This window comes from Melanostigma gelatinosum, assembly GCF_949748355.1.
Source record: "Melanostigma gelatinosum genome assembly, chromosome: 9".
Lineage (NCBI taxonomy): Eukaryota > Metazoa > Chordata > Actinopteri > Perciformes > Zoarcidae > Melanostigma > Melanostigma gelatinosum.
The window spans coordinates 5,859,922-5,880,989 of NC_136642.1; the positions used below are offsets into that span (position 1 = coordinate 5,859,922).

Sequence of the window (21,068 nt, forward strand, 5' to 3'; positions counted from 1 at the left end):
TTACAGAATCCACACATTTTTGTGGCGTTTCAAAACATCTCATCTGACCTCTAAGTGTGGGTGCAGCTGTGGATTCATGTGTAAACCTCAGCAGTTACAGACAGCGATTACATTCTGTGGTGGCTCAAGTCAGTGACGAGCTCAATATGTGTTTGTGACTTTGTGTCTGTCCCAGTGTGTGTGCAGTCTTTTTGTTTGCGCATGAATGTATGTGTGTGTGTGTGTGTGTGTGTGTGTGTGTGTGTGTGTGTGTGTGTGTGTGTGTGTGTCTGTGTCTGTGGTTGTGTTACTACACTTTTGACATTTTTTCAAAAACCCAAAAGTAGAGACCAACCACTTTCCCATCCTGCAACCTCAACTCCCGTTGGGTTCCATGCTCTGGTAAAACGCCACCGAAGATTCTGTGACTTTACTTTCCCTCCCGGCCGCGGCTCTTTTCTCTCCGTGGCCCAGGTCGCTCAGCGCTGCTGCTGCTGCTGCCTCCTGTCTCCGCTTTCAGAGTGACATCACTGGAGTTTCCCCTCTGCAGAAGCAGCAGCCACAGCATAAATACTACAAGCTCTCTGGCAGAAGTTCACTCCTAACACAATAGCAACACAAAGAGAGAAGTGTCAACGCGGAGCACTGGAAGCACCTGAAGACACAGACACAGTCCAGTGTTTAATTGGTAGAATTATTATTTTTTTTCTAAACTGCACTCAGTGAAGACTCGTGAGGTCAGTGTTGTACACAGTATGGTGGCCTACACAACAGCAGCAGGTGACATGGAGATGGGTCTTGAGGAGAGGATGGTGGTTTTGGTGGAAAAGAAGTCCTCCGCAGGGCGGATATGGAAGGTGTCCTTGGCCCTTCTCGGTGTGGCCCTTTGCCTGGGGGGCGTCCTGTTGCTTGCTTGGTACTGGAGTGGAAGGCCAGAATTAATGGTAGGGACTGTCTTTCTTTATTTCATCTTTTACAATCTTGTATTTTCTGTCAAAAAAGAACATTTCCGAGTTAATATCTCTAATCAATGTGTTTTTTTCTCTCTATACAGACGCAATTAGGCCACACGGAAGCGCTAATCAAGGACACTGCTGAGAAAACAGGTGATTATATGCATGGGTGCTCATGTGAAGAAATAATGCTTCGGTTTTGTTTTTTTGTGAGATGTGGTTGAGTCTTTGTGGATTATTTGAGACGTGCTCACATTTGTCTTCCTCTCCTCAGATCCCCACTCCACACTGAGGAAAATCAGCAGCAAAGCCAAGGCAGCCATCCATTTAGAAGGTGAGTCATAATGCATTTGGTCCTCAGCAAACAATGCGCTCATAATCTTGGCGTTCATAAAGAGACTCTTTCTTCCACTTGTGTGATATTTTCAGCTTCCTTTTTAGAAGTCTGCTAGATAGGAGCACTTATTAAGGACGTTGTCGCACAAGTTATTCATTAGCTTCAGTCAATCTTCCATCCCGCTTTCCTGACAGCATACCTGTCGATTATTAAACACCCTGTGGAGAGAAGAACCAAAGTGTTTCAAGGCTGTAACAGCGCTTCTTCTTGCTTTGTTTCCAGGTAGCTGCGAAGAAGACGGCGAGAGTTTGCAAAACCAGCTCGAGTGGAAAAGCGGTCAAGGCCAGGCGTTCGCTCAGGGCGGCTTCCGGCTGGTGGACAACCAGATCGTTATCCCACAAACTGGCCTCTACTTCGTCTACAGCCAGGCATCGTTCAGAGTCTCCTGCAGCGATGGCGGCGAGGAGGGAGCGGGAAACCGCCACACACCTCTCAGCCACAGGATCTGGCGCTACTCAGACTCCCTAGGCAGGAAAGCCTCTCTGATGAACGCGGTGAGGTCGGCGTGTCAAAACACTGCCCAGGAGGATGGCTTCAGAGACGGACAGGGCTGGTACAACGCCATTTATCTGGGCGCAGTGTTTCAGCTGGACAAAGGAGACAAAGTGTGGACTGAAACCAACCAGCTTTCAGAGCTGGAGACCGAGGATGGCAATACTTTCTTCGGCGTGTTTGCACTTTGAAATTACTCTTTGCTGTGGTAGTAACAAACATGATACAAAGCTCTGCACAGTGCCATATGTTTTGGCTTCGTTTTTTTTTTTTTTTACATTATTTAATATTATTATTCATCTCATGGTGATGTAGAAAGATTTAAATCTCAATGGAGATGAAGCTTGTAGCCAAACAGGCAGTGCAGATTTCTTTAAATCCTATAAACTGTAACAGTTTGCAACATTTGTTTTTTATATTTTAGGCACTTTTTCTACATTATTTATGCTGACCTGAGATTGTAGTAGGCCGGACTTTGCTGTATCAGATACAGACACAGCTCTTTACTGGAGAGTTTAGGTTCAAGGACTATGTACAAAACTATTATCACAAACTGTATGTATTTATTTGTATTTATTTATATTTAAATTGATGGGATTAGGTGTTAAATATTTTATTTATATGTTTTATGTGCACATGTATTTAATTAAAATGAAAAAAAACGAACAAAAAAAAGTCACAAGTCTGTGTCACTATGTGGATAAACTCATTTCATAGCTGAGATACCAAATAGAAAGTTGAGTTGGCAAACAGCAGCCAGAAAGGACTGTAGCTCACACACACTGGAGCAGGTTTGGTCTGTTATTTGGCAATGGTCGCTATGAATTTCCTCCACAGCCAGCAAATACTTCCTTTGTTGGATCAGACAAGATGAGGGGAATTTCCTACTTGTTGCGCTCTTGTTGAGTGCTGTGTCAGGTGGAGGCCCACAGAAGCCTCAACCCAGAGCGGGTTTTCCCCGATGACAACCCCTCCCCTCCCCCCCACCACCACCACCACCTTCTCTCTCACACACAACCCCCCTCCTCCTCCACACCACTCCCCCTGTATTACCACATACCTCATCTTCAGTCAGCTGGAAAGACACATGACATGGGAGTGTGTGTGTGTGTGACTGCAGCACAGCTGGTTTTGTCACATTGTCATCATGTAAAAAAAAAACACACATACAAATCTCGGATGTACTTGGGAGCCATTTGTTTCTTTTTATCCACAAACATCCACTTATTGCCTCAGTAACGAGGTTCCCGCTGGCCTTCGCAGCTTCCCACGTTTCTTTAATGATCTCTTCTTCTGAGCAAATGAGCTCTTTGACTCCCACAGGTCAACCCGGAGAAAAATATCAAGTTTCACTGACAAATATACTCAACCTGACAGGCTTAATTGCTCAAAAGGTCATTGGGAGTCAGAAAAGCAATACATAACTGGTGACATCTAGTGGATGATGTAATCATGCTCTGCTGTGTAACCCACAGGACACGGAGACTCTTTAGGGAGCTGTTTCATGTTTATAAGTACTGCTAAAAAGCTGAAAAATGAATCATGGAGTTGTGGCTTTATTTATAGGATGTAGCGTTACCCGAGCTGAAAAACTGCTGATGAAAAACTACTGTTCCAGTTTTGCTCCCTATTGTTTATCTATTTCCACTAAAGTGAAAGGTATCAATGCAACACAGAAATAACCAATGGAAAAACAATTATTTTATTGATGGTACCCATATATTTGCATACACATACTCTGAAATATATTAACATTTAAGATCTTAGATATAGTACAAATATCCCCAAATCCATGTATATTGTCGTATATGTGCACGATAATCGAACAATTCCTAAATTATGTCTGCATTCATATGTTACACTATCTGATACTGCACAGTTAATAAATATGACCTATTTCATTCATTGATGTCCTCCTCCATACCCTGAGCTGAAATGAGAAATAATAATATTTATTAGAATAACAGCAACATAAAGTGGAGTAGCCATAGTTTGTTCGGTTTAAAGTGCACACTGGCATATATATATATTTAAAAATATTTGATAAAGTATTGTTTTACCTGCTGATAAAGCTGTTCAGGTACATTGCTTTTGTAAAATCTGGAAATAGCTCATGAATGAAATAGTACATTCATATTAACTGTTGAATAAATACAGTATGTCACGTTACTTTACGCATATCCTTTTTTGATACATTGACAGTTTACCCAAAGGCAAAATGGAAAAGAAACAAAATACAAAACAAAATAGCATCCATCCATATTGTCTGTTATGGGAATTCATAAGTAAAACATACTTTTAAAATAAAAAAGGCTCACAAGAATGACGTGTAACAGATTCACGAGTATAAAAACTGTGCTTTCTCTGAATGTCTACAGGACTAGCCATCGTAGAAGCCCCACATCTCACCGCACTGCTGCTGTAGAAATATAAATTGGCTTTCGTTTCCAGGAGGCAGAGAGTACAAACTATTCTTCTGGCAAGTTGGACGTTTCCCCTACAAAACGTGAGAATCAGCTGCAGTGAATGCGGCTGCAGCAGTAGCCGGCGATACATAAGATGCAGGATGAGGGGTTTATTTGAGGGCTACTGCTGTACTAGACTTCTGAATAGATACAACACAAACCTAAAAAAAAAAATACATTGTAAAACATTATTTCAAATGGCAAAACTATCAAAATGTTCCCCTTTACATACACAAGCTTGGATCACTTTCTCCTTAGAAATGGATCTAATATGTAGCAGAGGACTGGATTTTTAAGATGCAGTGTTGAATACACAGTCTTGAAAACAGACATCCATACATGCCAAGCGCCTAGGCCCCCCTTCTAAGTTATGGCTGTTGAATAATGCACATTATTAAGATTTCCACACAGTCGAGCTCAGCCGCGCTTCGGGGGAAACATTTGGGAAAATATCTGTACATTGCTTTGTCCATTTGTAAATTCCATTTTTCACAACTCTCCTAAAAAGTAAACAAATAATTGAACAACAACTCCATGACGAAACAGAACAGCTATTACAGAACATCAATCACTACTGTATGTGCTTGCCAAGCCAACGAACTCGAGAGACACAAAGGTGGAGACGATATCAGCAAAGACACAAACACAAACGTTTCCTTTTGAGATCCTTGACGCGGTGTCTCCGCAACAGAACGAGATAACGAATGGTGGGGCAGAGGAATGATTGAGAGATCTATCTGTTCACTTGACCCTTGAAAAGACCTCGAGTGCTGCTAGTCTGACCAGTGAGTAGTGCCTCGTTGCTGGGTTGAACACGGTGAGATCAAAACTGTGAAGACGGTTGTTTACCTGCGTGACTCTCCCCGAAGATGCCAAGTGTAAAGCACCCCTGTGCACTTCATTGTGCTTCCCACGCCGTATTGTAAAACAGTGTCACTACACCGCTGTGCTCGTCGCCGAAACAAGTGAAAGTCACAGTGTCCCATTGTGTTTTGTGTCCCCTGTGTGTGTGTGTGTATTGTGCGACGGTCTCCCCTTCCCACCCCAACCCCCCCCCCCCCCCCTTCCCCAGTGCCTCGCCTATTTATACAGCAGTGGGATCTGGCTGTTGTGACAGTGGTTGCGGCTCATCTTGCTGTCGGCCGGGTAGAGGTTGGAGGAGTTTGAGAAGGAGGGCGGGAGGGCGTGATTGTCCGTGGTGGGGTTTGGGTAGCCGGGCGGGGGAAGCAGAGACTTGGGGTCCGGCTGGGAGGAGGGGGGCGGGGCGTTGTGGTTCTGATTCTGGCCTGAGGAGGGTCGGCGGCGGTTGCGCAGAGCCTGTCGCTCAGCCAGCTGGTTGCGGAGCGCCGATACCCTCTCCTCTTTCTAAAGACACAAGGAGAGAGAGACTGTTATAGAGGTGTGACACTTAACTTCATCCCCTCACCTTATATTTAGCATTTGCAGGCATTTTTTCGTATTTATAGTGCTAATTGATTGCAATTAATTCGTGAATATGTAGAGTTAAATGTCTGGCCTTTGGACATGCATGTTTCACAACAAACACGACGTGAATGTGTCTGTATAATGTCAGACGTATGTGATGTCTTCACCTCCTGGATGATCTTTTGCAGCTCCCTGTTCTCTCTCTCCAGCTGCCGGGATTTCTCCTCGTCGTTGTTGTTGGTGGACGAGCCGGTCTTCAGAGTGTCCTGTTGCTCCGACTGCCACTCGCCGCGCGTGATGAGACGCCGCATCTGGACCGCCGCGGGAACAGGAAGCCAATAAACAACACAGATCAGGAGAGGACAGTGTGCTGAATGAATAATAACACCTTTTTTTTTTTTGTTATATTTGCTGCCAAATCTCTCGCACTTGAAAGCTTATTTTGGCAACATCTTTGGTGCTCAGCGCTCACTGCTGTGCGTTTTCTGGGACTGCGCTCCAAAAACGGCCAGACACTCACGCAGTGAGGATGACATTGTGAGGGTTTGTTTTTTTCCTTGGATTTTCTGACCATGTAGTTTGAATCTCTGTAGGTGGCACTCTTTCCTCTGTCTGCTCATGTGCACTACCCAGCTCCTCTATTTATTCCAAACAAATCAATGCAGCTGCTGCCAGACACTTAAAATGTCTGACTTTGTTTGTGCCAGAGGACCTTGTTTTTATATCCGAACACCAAATGTTTAAAGCAGCTACACATCTTAAAGCTTGTTTTATTAACTATCTTAGATCACAGATTATTACCGGCGTGGTAAAATCACCAACAGACTAAAGGTTTGATCATTTAAGTAGCCTTCTTATGTGACGGCACAACCACTCCAAACATCGAATTGGAAATATCAGACTGTTTTCGAAGTTTCTGATTTTCGTGCACCATGTAGTACAGGCTGGACCTTCTCCCTAAAGACCGGCACGCTTTGAACTTTTGGTTTTAGTGCAATACGAGTGTACTTTTCAGTGTGTGCAACATTTCCTAGAGGTGTCGGTGACGGGTCAAAGCACCTTGGGTACGAAAAGCACCACCAGAGTGATGTAGGCAGAGAAGATGACTGCTAGAGCGGCAAAGGCAAAGGAGGCGTCCTGCTGCGAGGACAGGATCATGGTCACTGGAGTCGTGATCAGGCACAACACCTGCAGGAGGCGAGAGAAAGGGAGACGAAGAGGAGTTAAAAGAATAAAGGAAGAGGAAAAAGTAAGAGTCAGGTTCATGGTAGCGAGAAAGAAGGGCGGCAGGGGAAGTAAGAGTAGAAGAGGTGGAGAACAAAATAGAGATGGAGAGAGAGAGAGAATGAGAGGGGAGGAAAAGCACATCCATAAAAGCATTAGGCATCTGTTTATCATTCTGCGGAGGGCTCCCATGTGAAAACAGCATTAAAAAGTCATGACTGAAGTGGCAACAGCGCGCTGACAATCACCACATTGTCATCTCATCAGGGCCTGGAGCTCACAGCTCAGCAAAGCGGAAGGAGGTCTCTTCACAGACACCATTAACTATTGACATCATCATAAAACTGAAATGTGCTTATCGGAACATAAAATAATAACATTAGACTCACATTACGGAACCATGTGATGAAATGAGTGCGCAAGCTGCATTTAATGCTGTCATAAATCACCATGACTGACAGATCAATGATAAATCCTCTGCTTGACAGAGGAGGCAAGATCAATGCATTTAATAATTACTTAAGTAGAAGCTAATAAATGCGGAGGCTCGTTAAGATGCCCCCTGTTTTACTTGTTAATGGGAATCAAGATGAGTGCGGGAAATTCTGGCAAAATAGCAGTTAAAAATAATAATAAGTAAAATAAATATTGCCCTGCCTTTTGATCAGAGCAGAAAAAAAACTCCTTAAGTTTTCAATTGACAGAAACCACTTTTCCCAGACATTTGACATCAATTACAAAGTTACACTGTGTCAAGAAGTGTCAGGGAATGGCTGCCAGTGTTTGGCTAAAGTGGCTAAAGTGAACATAATGGCAGCAATTCCAGTGTAAAGTGCATCCCAGGTGCCTCCGCTGAAGATGATTCACTTGCTATTAACAAGAGCTGAATAATGTTTATGACTGACGGCTGCGATTACCACTGTACTTCAGAGGCGAAATGGGTACAATTTCAAACCTATTCCCCACAAGGTAACAGGTCCATACTAATAAATACATATACTGTATATATATATATATATATATATATATATATATATATATATATATATATATAGTATATGTAAATGTTGTCATGCCAGAGTTGCATGACATTGCAGCACAGTGAAGGTTTGTGATAAACCATTTCATATTTTATTGATTTTATGATTTAGCGTTTATTTCACCAGGAAGTCCCATTGAGAACACATTTTCATGTTTATAAAGGAGACCTGGGATATGACTATTGGTACATCACCACAGGCACCATAGGCAATCAAAATGCATGATTCATACAAGACAGCAGCCTGTGCTGGCAGTGTTATCATTTGGACAGCACTGCGTCCAGGGATCTGCTTTTTAGAGAATCAAATCTCAAGGCGTACTTGTGGAAAAGCTTGAACACTTAATATATTCATAAGCCTGTTTCTGTGCCTCATATTGCTCCCACCAATCATTACGCCAACATGTACTTTTCTGTATTTTATACCAGATCATCAATCCGTGATGTTCAGCACATCCCAGCGGTTCCTCTGAGAGGAACTGCATACATTTATATTCTGTCGTGCCTCACAGTGGACTTCTTGTTTAATGCTTTTTGAAGATCAATGCAAAAAGAATCCATAAACCTTGATCCCGCAACTAAAAACTAAAAAAAACAGTATAATATATAAACTCAATTGTAGCTGCAGAGGAAGTATTTCAGTGTAATATTCTGTCACGTTTAGTCTGTTATCTACTCAGACCAGGAAACTACACCACAAACATTGAGGGGGCATTAAGTTATCTATGAACTCCATTAACTTTTATAAACAACCAGCAGGAGCTGCACAGAGTAGCCCTTTGAGAATAAAGAAGCTGTCACGCTCTTGCAGCAGGAAAGTGGCTTCTGCCAGCAAAAAAGCTGAGCACCAGGCAAAGTAATCAAAGAGGCCCTGGCATTGATTACCCCCCCCTACCCCCCCCCCCCCCCCCTCCCCACACACACACACACACACACACACACAGATATACTACAGCCATTTTGTGCTACGAGGCAATACAAATCGTATTTATTGCCACTTTAAAGTTATTCAGACTGCTCTTAGCAGACAGCAGCACCCAGAAACAGGAGTTGAGGCGTGACGGTGTCATTTCTTTTTTTGGACTCACAGCGACGTTGTAAATAGCCATCCCCACGGCCCGATGGTCGTTGATCTTTTCTGTGGAGACAGACTTGGTCTCGTAAGCCAGAAATATTCCCAGCAGCAGCAGCAGACCCTTGTAGCCATAAACCACACCTACAGGAAGAGGGGAAACAGGGACACGATGAAAATGACATCGTATGATGTGTGCAACAGGGATGTACACAGTATTGTATGGAAAAAAATGGAGGCCAAATCTTTTGTCATTCTTTTGGATCCCTGAAAACACACAGTAGGCTTTCCTACGACGCAACAACGCATTTGCTGTGCTCGCTTGCAGGATGTAGAGATAGATGCAGACTTATCGACATATCGGCACATCAACGAGCAGAAAGCAGAAGCTGCTTCTAGTGCAGTAACATTGTGAACAGCTCGATGTGGCCATTGAGGGAGCAAGTGAGTAGTGCAGAGGAAGACAACATAAAATGTAGATGCAGTAGAAACTAAAGTGCAAAATGGTTGAATGTGCTGAAAGCCAGTTGGACTGACAGGGAAAAGGGAACATAAAAGTGAAAGAGAGAGAAGCAGAGAAGTAAAGAGGATCTGTGACTGAGCAAGTTCGACACTTCTTCAGACTGTCCACTGTCGCTTTATACCGCTTGATATTAAAGCACCATTTCTTCTCCTTTGAGAAAGGAAATGTTACGGGGCAATGGCCCAGTTTGTGACCCACATTATTTGAATTTCAGCACCATTATACTTTCATAAGAGCTGCCACGCTAAGACAGACAGACAGGGAGAGAGAGGGGCCGCGTGGGCCGACAAAAAGAGAAGCAAAGAGGGAGAAAAGAGGAATCAAACACAAGGGGAGGGAGGGGCGGGAGCTGAGGGAGGAAGCTGTGATACGAGGCCTGTTTAATTCAGAGTGAATGGTGGTGACGTGTGTGTGTACGCATATGTGTCTGCATATGCCCGTGTGTGTGTGTGTGACAAAGATTATTCAAAACCAGAGCAGGGCAAAGAGTGACAAAGAGACAGATTGAGATATGAGAGGGTAAAAAAGAAAGAGAGAGGACGGATACCGAGCCACGTGTTCATCTTCTCTGAGCTGCAGTGCTCCAGCAAGGGCTGAATCAGGACATCCAAATCTTCTTTAGGGGTCTCCTTAGTGAACTTCTACTCGCACGGCAGACAGAAGAAGAGGAATGGGAGGATAAAGAGAGAGAGGGGGGAAGAGGGAGAGAGTCAGGGGGGGGGGGGGGGAGATAATAAGAAACGATGAGACAGCAGCATTCTGGAGGAGGAGGTAAAAATGCACACTAAGCACAAGCCCAAGTGACTTCACGGTTGATCCCCCCGGTCTGTCAGATATAGATTGACTGAATTAAAATGAGTCTCAGATAAATATCCAATAAATATGAAATATAGCTGTTTAAATACAAGGCTTGGCGGTAGTTAAAGTCAGCGCTGTGCAGATTAGGGCCGATGATGAGGTGAACAGTTTACTCTTGTTCCTACACATTAACGTTATTATTATTATGAAGTCACAGATGTGTAAAAGCTGCCCTGTGGAGTTCAATCTGGAGTTTTACCAGCATAGGCATGAGGACACAAATACATGTGTCCATGACATCACCCCTGTGCAGGAAGGCATATCAACAGTGAGTGGCAGTGACATATCATAACATTTAGAAATATGATGATTTTAAAAAAAGAGACGCCCTTAGTGATAAACCCAGAGGTTTATCCCATTTCACCAGTTCCTGTAGGCTTAGATCCGTGCAGCATTTTAGCATCTTTTGGCTAATTGTTTTGGTTTTCTGTCCAACAACTGTACTGTTTTGATTTACTCTCACCACTCTCTACTGTCCTTTTTGGCTGCAGCAGACGGCTGTTTTAGTTGAAAAAGCTGTACAAGTCTACTGTACACCACCTGCTCATCACCATACAGCAGAAAGAAAAAGTATGCGACTAGCTGGTGAACTTAGTGGAGTATTTATCCTTTAACACCAGTCAGATGTGGATTGAGCTTGTACGTATTTGGGGTTGTGTTAGTGGCTTGATAATGAATGTAGTCCCCCTTCAGCTCTGTTTTGGTCTCCACCAGCTCGGTTTGTAGCTGCCAAATGTTCAACTTTCTTTGCAAGCTAGTCGCTCACTCTGTCTTTGCCATTTGGTGCTCGGCAGGTCGTGTAAAGTTGATCTGTGGGAGCTTTTTTTTCATACTTTTTTTGAAAAGACATGACACGTGCATAGCATTGCTGTCGGGCAGAAACCTTGTACAAAAAGCAATGTTTTTACAACACCTGAACACCTGAAGCATCTTCAAATTGTATTTTGTGTCTTTACATATGTTCAGATAGTTATTTAAGTATTAATATTTTGTCTAAATCAAGCTCAAATGGAGTTACATTGTTCTTGACCAGCGGATGTCGGTAGACATGTTTTGTCCGTCATTGATAAGAACCGCCGTTGATGCTGAGTTATGAGATTTATGAGATTTGAGATTTGAGAGTTTGAGGATCCAATGGAGTTAAAAGATCCAGTCTTTGTAATTCTTATCATTGGGTCAATATTTGTAAAGCCCACAGACAGAGGTAAAGGGTGACCAATAGCACGGATTGATGAAAAAAGAAAAGACGGAATATGGAGATACGAGGTTTCTGCCCAACAGCGACGACGTGAAGGTTGATGAGAGCAGCTCAGACCGAAGCACACAGTAAACGACCTGCAAAACCAAAACAATGAGCTCGAAGAGACCAAAATACATCACAGAGCTGGTGGACAAGTGAACGTTGTGAGCGAGTGAGTCCCTTTGTTCTGTGCTGACAATATTGATTAAAGCAGGTTTAATGAAGTTACGGTAAACATTTTCATGAGACCTTTAGAAGATACATGTTTAATGAGGCAGGAAATTCACTTAATGTGTTTGTTTGGCTGCTTGATGAATGCTGATTTTTGTTTGCAACAAATGCCACAGGGTACCTTTAACAGTGCTGAAAGTGTTTACACTATCAAACGAACACAAACACGTTAAATCATTCAGGTTGTAAATGTCGCCCTTATCGTGCTGCTCTTCGTCTGTGCTTTGTGACATCCATCCTTATTTTAGATTGTGCTCCTTGAGTGTAAGACGATTAAAAATGAAAGAACATTTCATCTCTTTTTTCTTTTTTAACATTCGCGGTGTCTCATTACTGCGTTATTGACTCGTGACAGCGACTGCAAGCGGGCGACGACACACAAATTAACTCATCTGTCTTTCGTACTCTACCTCCACCGTAACGTGCAGAGGATCCACAATCTGCCAGATCATGAGTGACAGGAAGTCGATAGCCAGCAGCACTCCAACTGTTGCGTAGAGTTTCCATGGCTCCAAGTGTTGCTGTGTGAGCAAAGACACACACACACACACACAACAGTCGTCACTATCCAAGGGCATCACCAGCCAGTCCACAAACAAAGACAAACAACCAGGACAAATAATACGACAGGCGTCCTTGTGATTTCTGGATGACTGGGTGCGAATTGCCTTTCTGGATGTGTGTCTCTGGGTGTGTGAATAAGTGTCTATGTCAAAGTATATTTTAGGAACAGCAGGAGTGTGTGTGTGTGTGTGTGTGTGTGTGTGTGTGTGTGTGTGTGTGTGTGGGGCGACACACGCAGAGCTGCAGTAGCTTTATTTGGGCTGCCACCTGAAATCGTCATTTATACACACTGAGATGACACTGCTCTTTGTGTGGACAGCTTCCTTGGCCAGCTGATATCAACTCTATTATTCTTAACTTCACCTATAATGGAAGCAATACAGCCGTAACCGAAAAACAAGTCACCAAAATGAGCTCTCCCACTGTGCTCCCTCCTCTCTCTTACCACGCCGTCTTACTCCCAGCTACTCCAACATACTAACGGCGTGCAATGACTAAAACTGAGAAAATAAAATGAAGACGAAAACACATTACACAGAAAGGCGCTCATTCTCCCCTCGAATTGTGAAAGTTTCTTGAAATACTAATGCAGAGCTCTCTGGCAAATTGCCCTTCTGTGGACATGAAGAGAGTTGAAAGTCAACCCGATTCGTTGTGCTTTGGCTCAAATAATAAAGCCCCCGAAGGTTGGATTTCTGCATAGAACTTTAATACTCATCCATATTCATAAATATTCCATAAATGGCTTAATCTCTTATTCTTCTCATTTGGTCTTATAAATCCCCACAACACATCTCAAACTGGCAGTATCTTGCTGGCTCCAGGATACACTATCATCAAGACGAGGCACACACACACACACACACACACACGCACACACACATACACACACACGGCAGTATGCAAATATAGCTGATGACGTTGGTATCAGGGGCCGGGCTATGTGTGTGCCCCAAATCTGCATGTTGCTGTGCATAAATGTTGCATGTGTGTCGGCGCATGTGCTTTGTGTGTGTGTGTGCATGTGTAAAGTACAGTATCTATGTCAGTGTGTGTCCAACGCACTTATCCCTGCTGTCTTGCTGCAACCCTGCAGTAGTGAAGGATGCCGAGCTGGCCTCTTAGAAGCTTATGTTACTAGGAAGCCTGCAAAGTTTTTGACTTGACTTTTTTATCAGCCGGCGCCACACACGCTGCGTGGCGCCGGCCTCCCGCCCCCATCCTTTCTCCTCTCTCCTGAGACCGCTGAGAGGCTTATCCCTCCCTCCTCACTCTTCGTCCCTACCTTCTTCTTCTCCTTCTTTTCGTCCTTCTTCGTGAAGAGGGTGTGGACCCACCAGATCTTGGTGAACATGCCGCCATACGCCAGGCTGAAGCCGAGGCCGAGGAGCCACAGGCGGAACTGGAAGAGGGGAGAGGAGAGAATTTGAATCACTACTTCATACTTTATTCAAGGGTGTAGTTTTGGTTTCAGAAGTGGGATAATTACTATACATATACTGTATGTATATATATATGTATGTATATATATATATATATATATATATATATATAATCATTCATATATAACTATATGTAGATTTATAATTTATTTTTAAGGATTGACGTTTAATTCTTCTTTTTTTACATTTAAAGTAAATAAATTTAGCCCTTAAGAAATGATGACATTGGTTATTGCATTTTCCACAACATTAGTAAAATATACAAAAATATTATTAATGTAGACTTCCTATTTTAAACTGTGTGTCCTTGATATACACGCATCTTTACTGCAAAGAGCTCTGTACTTTACAGGTTTTAAAATATAGATCATATGATTTAAAGATGATGAAAAGAAAAGAAACATGACATAGACGGACGGACGAACAGACGGACGGACAGACGGACGGACAGATGCCAGCAGAAACAAGAGACAATATAAGTTTGAGGAAATGAAGAGATTGCAGCAGAAATGTAAAAAAACCATATTCAGAGTAGGAGGTCAGAGGCAGAGTGCAAGAGAGAGGCAGAACAAAGCATGAGAGAGAATAACTGGACAGGGACAAAGAGGAGAGAGATGACAGAAATGGAAATCTCCCTCTCGCCTCTCCAACAAAAAGACTCAACATGGGTGACAGAGGAAGGACTCCCACTCCTCATTAGTGCTGGATCCCATCGTCTGTGCTATTCTGGCACCCGGCAAATCATGTCTGTGCCACAGAATACCAAAACTGAAGAAAAGAATCTGAGTGGATGTAAATGTAGCGTAATTAAATCTGTGATATCAACAATGAAAAGTAGCTTTGTATCTTTATACATGAAAACATATAGTTTGAAGTTAATCTGCATGTTTTTTTTCATTTCATCAAATTGATGCTGTGCAGCCAAACTTAAATAAACATTTAAAATTCTAGTTGATATCCCGAAATTCTTAAATATATCAAATTTGTGAGGCTGGACTTTGGGGAAATGTGTTTAAATGATAAACATTACATCTACAATATGTTAATTTGCAGCCATAAAAACATGGGTTTATAAGTAAAAACTGGAACGAGATAATACACAATATGTAGAATATGCGACACTGTCACGACACAGTGAAATAAGATAACTTTCCCAACCTTTAAGCTAATTTCAACAAAAAGTAATCGGGAAACGATATTAAAGTCCAAATGAAATGAAATCACATGTTTCTGCTACATGAAACCAAAAGGTAGAAATTAAAATGTTGCTGGTTTCACGAAGGCACCACCATGTTCTCCGTCTACGTTCAGTAAGGTGGAGCACTTTTTCCACACAGCCAATCAAAGCACTGCATTTTTAACCGTATTGCCATGAAGCAGCAATGTTTTGGTTTCATCAGGCAGACGTTACATTGACGCAACACAAGAGACAAACCACATTAGCTTTCCTGCTCACGTCTCATCTCGTTTAGCTCCTCACTTAGCTTGTTGAACGAGCAGCCACACAAACATTGACCGGTGAAAAGTGCACTGCCAACGTCAGTTTGCTTGTTAGTCATTTAATTAGTGCCTAAAGCTTGTAAGCAACAACACTGCATGTTTGCTTAAATAAAGACTACCTTATGGTATTAACAATACACATAAAAACATACATTATGTTTGACTGCAAAGTGATGTTAATGTGATTTCAGTTGGACCACAAGGGGTTAAATTGTTAAAATAGGTTTCCATTAAACCGAGGTGTAAAACATGTATTGTTGTAAAGGTAAGGAAGAAGAACAAATGCTTAAAATGTTTTAATAAATCTGAATTCAATGTCTTCTACACCTCCTCTAAGCTACTTTTAAACACATTGTAAAAATGACTGTTGTGGCGCAAGCGTCAAATCAATGAAATCCAAACATTTGCAGACAATCCCCAGCCTTCATCGTGCCCTCTGGCTCCTCTCTACCTCGGTCTGTCTCTTTCTCCTGTTACCTGGCAGACGACGGGGAACTGAGATCTGTGGACGTGGTGACCGTCAATCCCCAGAGGGAACACTGCGGCCAGAGCCATCATGCAGCCCACCGCTGTCATGTTGTTCAGGTACGGCTGAGAGTTCTGGATGTAGCTGAAACAGTGACAGATTCACACATCAGGACAAAAAAAACAAAAGCACTGAGACAGAAAAACACCGCTAATTATCATTTCTGCTTAAAGGTACATTTGTTGAATTTTACAGGTAAATAGGGATTCATTGTGTCGGTGGCCTTTCTGTCTGCTCTTAGAAATGTTATCAAATATGGATCGCTTATCTTTCCTGGGCATCTCCTTGTGCGACTGACAGTCATTAGTCTGATTAGTATGAAGCGCTGAACAGTGCAATGCATATTAAAGGTGAAATCAACAGTTTGTCACAAACTGTTATTTAAAGAACTGTGGTGGTGAAACAGCTCCAGAAGTTTCCTGAAAAAATCCTAAAAAATGAATTCTGCTTTGTACAGTGACATTCCAAACTCCAAGACAATGTGACAAGTAGTATCTATGGATGGAGTTAGAATGGATTTGGGACCAGCCAATAGATTCACAATGATCAACATCTAGGTGTAGGGTGTTCGCATTAAACTGATTGGAATGGCATTAGTTTTGCAGGTATTTAGTCATCATATAACTATTAGAAAAGTAGAAAATATGACTTTATGATGGTGCTAGTTGAAAAACTAAAGGAGCATGAATGTGTTTCATGGCAATCAATCCAACTGTTGTTTCGACTTTTCACTCAAAAACACAAATGTCAACCTCCTGGTGGCGCCATAAATAAAAAAATAAAAAAACACAGGGATCACCAAAGTGAGAAGGATTCATCCTCTGGGGACTATGAATGTCAGAACAACATTTCATGGCAATCCGTTGAATAGTTGATATATTTCAGTCTTGACCGAAGTGGTGGACCGACCATCGTAAAAAAGTAGTTTCAATGGCACTGACTGAGCAGATCAGCCCACAGTAACGCAACGCTGTTTCTGGGAAGACAAGAGATCCCAAAACCTGGACAGACAAAACCTAAGTATTTTGTAATTTGGGTGAAGCAGTCCTTTAAAAACTATATATATATATATACTGTATCTTTTTGAAAGGCCGCAACAATTCATTGTGGGCGTTTTAAGCTCCTGATGCACATTTCCCAGCCTACATCTTTGACACCAGATGAAAGTTTTTTAAATCTGGTGACTGCACTAAAGCGTTGCCGTGGCAATCATGTACACTGTGCTCTATGTGGAGGTTCAGACAGGAGCTTAGAGGCAAAGGAAGCAATGAGTTATTTCCCATTTAAATGAAAATAAGTCCAGTGATTTCCAACGGCGAGAGAAGTATTCAGATCCTTTACTTCAGTAAAAGTACTTATATCTCACTGTGAAAACAAGTTATATGTAAAGTAATGTCAAATGTAGTACATTACATTGCCTCTGAGATGTCTTGGAGTAGAAGTATAAAGTAGCATCAAATGGAAATACTCCAGAAAGCACCTCAAAATTGTACTGAAGTACAGTACTTGAGTAAATGTGCATTCCACCACGACTGATTCATCCTGTTGAAACAATGCGTTTGTATAAATGCTACGTTAGAGACAATCTGGGTAACATAATACTCTCAAAAACTCCAGATTTAAGATGTGTGTGTTTTTAATATAATCTGCACTCTACCATAACACCCACCCACCCGGCACGGCAGCTTTTCTCTGCCGCTAAGCTCCAGCTCATCCTGCAGCAGTAGGTGTGTCTTTTATTCTTTCATCCCATTGACCTGCCCTTGTGTTGCCCCGAGGTCACACTGTTGATTCACTGTACAGCCACACACTCCTACAGCCTTCAGTACGGAACACACACTGTTACATACGCTGTGACATACCATGGATATACGTAAGATGCTCAGTGTGCGTTTCTGATGCGGAGTGCCGCTTCCTTCTGTTTTATGCATCACGGCTTGCGGTTGCTTTAAATCAAGGCTACTATCAGAAGAAAAACTAATTCTCTTCCATGTGCATGTCTCCCTGAATCAATGTTGAATAGTTTGAATAAAACTATGTTTGCTGTTGATGTTTTAGATCACAGGAAGATATTCTGTGCTAAAACTTTACTGTGGCTTCACTGGACGCATCAGAAGATCACATCAATAACCAGACTTAGTTATTTAAACTTGCAATAAGTGATATTTGTTGTCCACTTGGGGGCAGCAGAAACAAGTAGTGAACACGGCATTGACATATTGTCCCTTGTTAGCAATCAGTTGCTAATTTACTACTAATAGTATTACTATAATACTATATATTATAGTAATATACTATAATATTTACTACAAGTAGCTACTTACTAATGAATTTTCGAAACCTTTCCATAATATTTCCCCCCATTTCCATGACTCAATTCAAGCAATTTAAAGGAGCGATGCCGAGACTATGAGCTGATGTTGGTTAAAATGCGGCGCCTGCAGCACAGTGTCAGCCGACCAACCTGCAACCACAAAAAGGCAACGAGACCCCCAAGAGACAACAATCGAATCCTGCCTGGAAGCACCAGGGACAGAGCAACAGGGGGACGCGAGGCCTAACCCGAGCACCCAGAGAACCCAGACCCTCTCGTAACGTCAGACATGTTTTGTGATTTTCAACCTCATATTTTAAACAACAGCCAAAACAATGTATATTCATATTCAAACCATTTCCAGGCCTGGAAAACAGTTTTTCTAATTTTATAACTTTTTCAGGAATTTCATGACCGTGGGAACCCTGAATATAACCGCTTTAAACTGTGTCGCAGTGCTTTTTAAAGGATTGCTCCTTTAAGACTGTGATTGCGTTTCATATTTTCTTTGTTTTTAAAACTGGTTTTGTTTTTTGTCTCCCAACAAGCCAGTTGGTGGCAAACTCATTTTGTGAAAACAGCTTACTGAATAAATATGATTTGATTTGAGTCTGTGGTGTTTTGGCTGCTGAGATCAGCCCTCGGTGTTTGAAATATAATCAGAGCTGGAAGAAGGCCCAATTGGCACACCGGAGGCAGCCGGAGATCCCCAAAGGAACAAACCACTCCAGCTTTAGGAAAAACTCCCGATAAGCTCATGGATTTATGGGGACTTTAAATCACTTTGACCCGGGTCAAACATAAATACACTATACGTTCAAAAGACATCAGAGATATGCTGCAACTGGTTCACAGACATGTATTAGGCTTAGAAATGCAAGAGCAAAAGGCAGTTTTTTCAGGAAGTCTATTTGCATTTGGTCTCGGGCTATGCTTAAACTGTGACAATGAAACCAGCTGCTAGTTTGAGAAAAGCCACACCCAAATCAACAGCATTGTAGCACTTAAACTCGAGAAGCGGCGGTGCCTTTCAGCTTTTACACCAACCCCAACAGAGGGAAGGATCTCTGGGTGAATTATTTTTCCCTCGGTCTCACTTCCCACAAACACTCACATTCACACATGGAGTGCAACCACAGTGAATGCTGAGCTCTGCTGGAGCAGCTGGGTGTTGTTACAGGATGTCATTTCCATTCACTCGTCTCCATCAGGTGACCTCCACGGAACAAAACGGTGTCTTTAACCTCTGAGACCCGCATTACTTCCATCTTTTTTTAAATTCCTCTTAATGGGGACGGGGTGGATGTGCCGAGATATCACTCAAGGACCAACATGAAGAGCGGAAAAGCAAAAAACATGACGACAAGACGTTAGAGTGTAATAATGAATACAAGGGCTGCAACTATGATTATTTCTGTTTTCTGGATTAACCGTTTCATTTCTATGCTCTATAAAAGATCGGAAAATGATTAAAAAAATACTCGTAAAAAATTCCTAGAGCCCGAGATTGTGTTGTTAAATGTCTTCTTTTGTGCAAACGACACTCCAAAAGCCAAAAATATCCAATTTACTATCATTTTAGAGCCAAGAAAAGCAACAATCTTTCTATTTGAGAAGCTGAAACCATTAAATATTGCCATTCTTACGACACTTGCCGGTAAAAATTCTGCCGATCAATTAATTGTTGCAGCTCTAATGAACACACATACAGAATTCTTTTTTTAAAACTCACCGGACGTTGCCGTTGTAGATGTTGAAAGTTAGGCAGACGATGCCGAACAGGATGCCGAGGCCAGCGAAGACGGACACAGCGGCAAACAGCTTCTGAGACAAGAACCTGTACTCTTCGATCACCACCGTCCGATCAGCCGGAGGTCCAGCACCTGGATGGAGAGGGAAAGAGAGAGAAATGTGAGGAGAGGAAAGGTTTCTGATGCCATTTCATCGCCATCGTCTCTCAATGCCAAGCAATTGCAGTTTATCCTGAAGATCCTTTTTTCTCTCCAAGTAGCCAATCAGAATGTTAACAGCCCACTCTCAATCTATGTGCATCATCCATTGTTACATCATCAATATCTGTTTTTACTTTACCAAACAAAAGTATTGTGGTCAACAGCTCTGCATACGGTTTTTTATTTTTCCTGACTATTGAAGTGCAAGCAAAACTAAATTTGAATCAACAATAACTCAATGCTGATTCTATTTGTGTTCATGCATTCAATAAAAACACTACTTTTGGCGTCCAGAGTTGTGTCTCATAATGTGGTGGGAAGTGACACTGGTGTTGTCCTTAATCTTATTAAAGTATTTGTATTGTAGCATTTACATTTTATACTACTTTATACTAGAAATATTGTACTTTGTACTTCACTGCATTCATTAAAGGGCTATGGTTGTTGGCTACTTCTCACATACAAAAAAAATGAAGTTTAAAAGTTTTTAAAATATGATCCATTGTAACAGATTAAACTACCAAAAGTAAATGAAGTAGTTGGTGTGAAAGTAGCTCTACCTCGACCAACGACAACATTGAAGTACTGCTTATATATTAATACACCAAAACCAATAATACAGGGTTGGGTCAAATTACTTTGAAATGTAGTCAGATACATATTCACCATTTACAGGCAGCCAAATCAAATGATGACAGGTGTGCTGTGTGTATTGTACATCATGTGGGATGCTGTTTTTGTTACTGCTGTTTTTTAATCAAAGGCCACATGGAGGACTTTGCTCTTGTAACGCAAGAGGAGCACTTACTCAAAATGCTCATCTTCCATTTTCAATGTCAATAAAGAGGAATGAAAACGCCATTATCCATCAA

The 21,068-nt window shown here is 42.0% G+C and overlaps 2 protein-coding genes across 3 annotated transcripts in view; one reads left to right on the forward strand and one right to left on the reverse strand.

Annotated features, from left to right (window-relative positions):
- Positions 1 to 734: 734 nt before the first annotated feature.
- On the forward strand, positions 735 to 2,012 carry tnfb (tumor necrosis factor b (TNF superfamily, member 2); the record flags this gene model as incomplete). Its single annotated transcript, XM_079274682.1, has 4 exons — positions 735 to 923; positions 1,034 to 1,085; positions 1,207 to 1,266; positions 1,552 to 2,012. The coding sequence occupies 4 exons, from the start codon at positions 735 to 737 to the stop codon at positions 2,010 to 2,012; spliced, it is 762 nt and encodes a 253-aa protein (XP_079130808.1).
- Positions 2,013 to 5,366: 3,354 nt separating this feature from the next.
- gabbr1a (gamma-aminobutyric acid (GABA) B receptor, 1a) overlaps positions 5,367 to 21,068 on the reverse strand; it is a gene marked incomplete at both ends in the record, with an annotated part of 53,467 nt that continues 37,765 nt past the window's right edge. For both annotated transcript variants that reach the window (XM_079275111.1, XM_079275110.1), the window contains 9 exons: positions 5,367 to 5,651; positions 5,879 to 6,022; positions 6,771 to 6,899; positions 9,063 to 9,190; positions 10,117 to 10,210; positions 12,309 to 12,419; positions 13,748 to 13,864; positions 15,882 to 16,014; positions 19,977 to 20,127. In XM_079275111.1, the coding sequence (XP_079131237.1) occupies positions 5,367 to 5,651; positions 5,879 to 6,022; positions 6,771 to 6,899; positions 9,063 to 9,190; positions 10,117 to 10,210; positions 12,309 to 12,419; positions 13,748 to 13,864; positions 15,882 to 16,014; positions 19,977 to 20,127 (1,292 nt within the window). The remainder of the gene's footprint in view (positions 5,652 to 5,878; positions 6,023 to 6,770; positions 6,900 to 9,062; positions 9,191 to 10,116; positions 10,211 to 12,308; positions 12,420 to 13,747; positions 13,865 to 15,881; positions 16,015 to 19,976; positions 20,128 to 21,068) is intronic.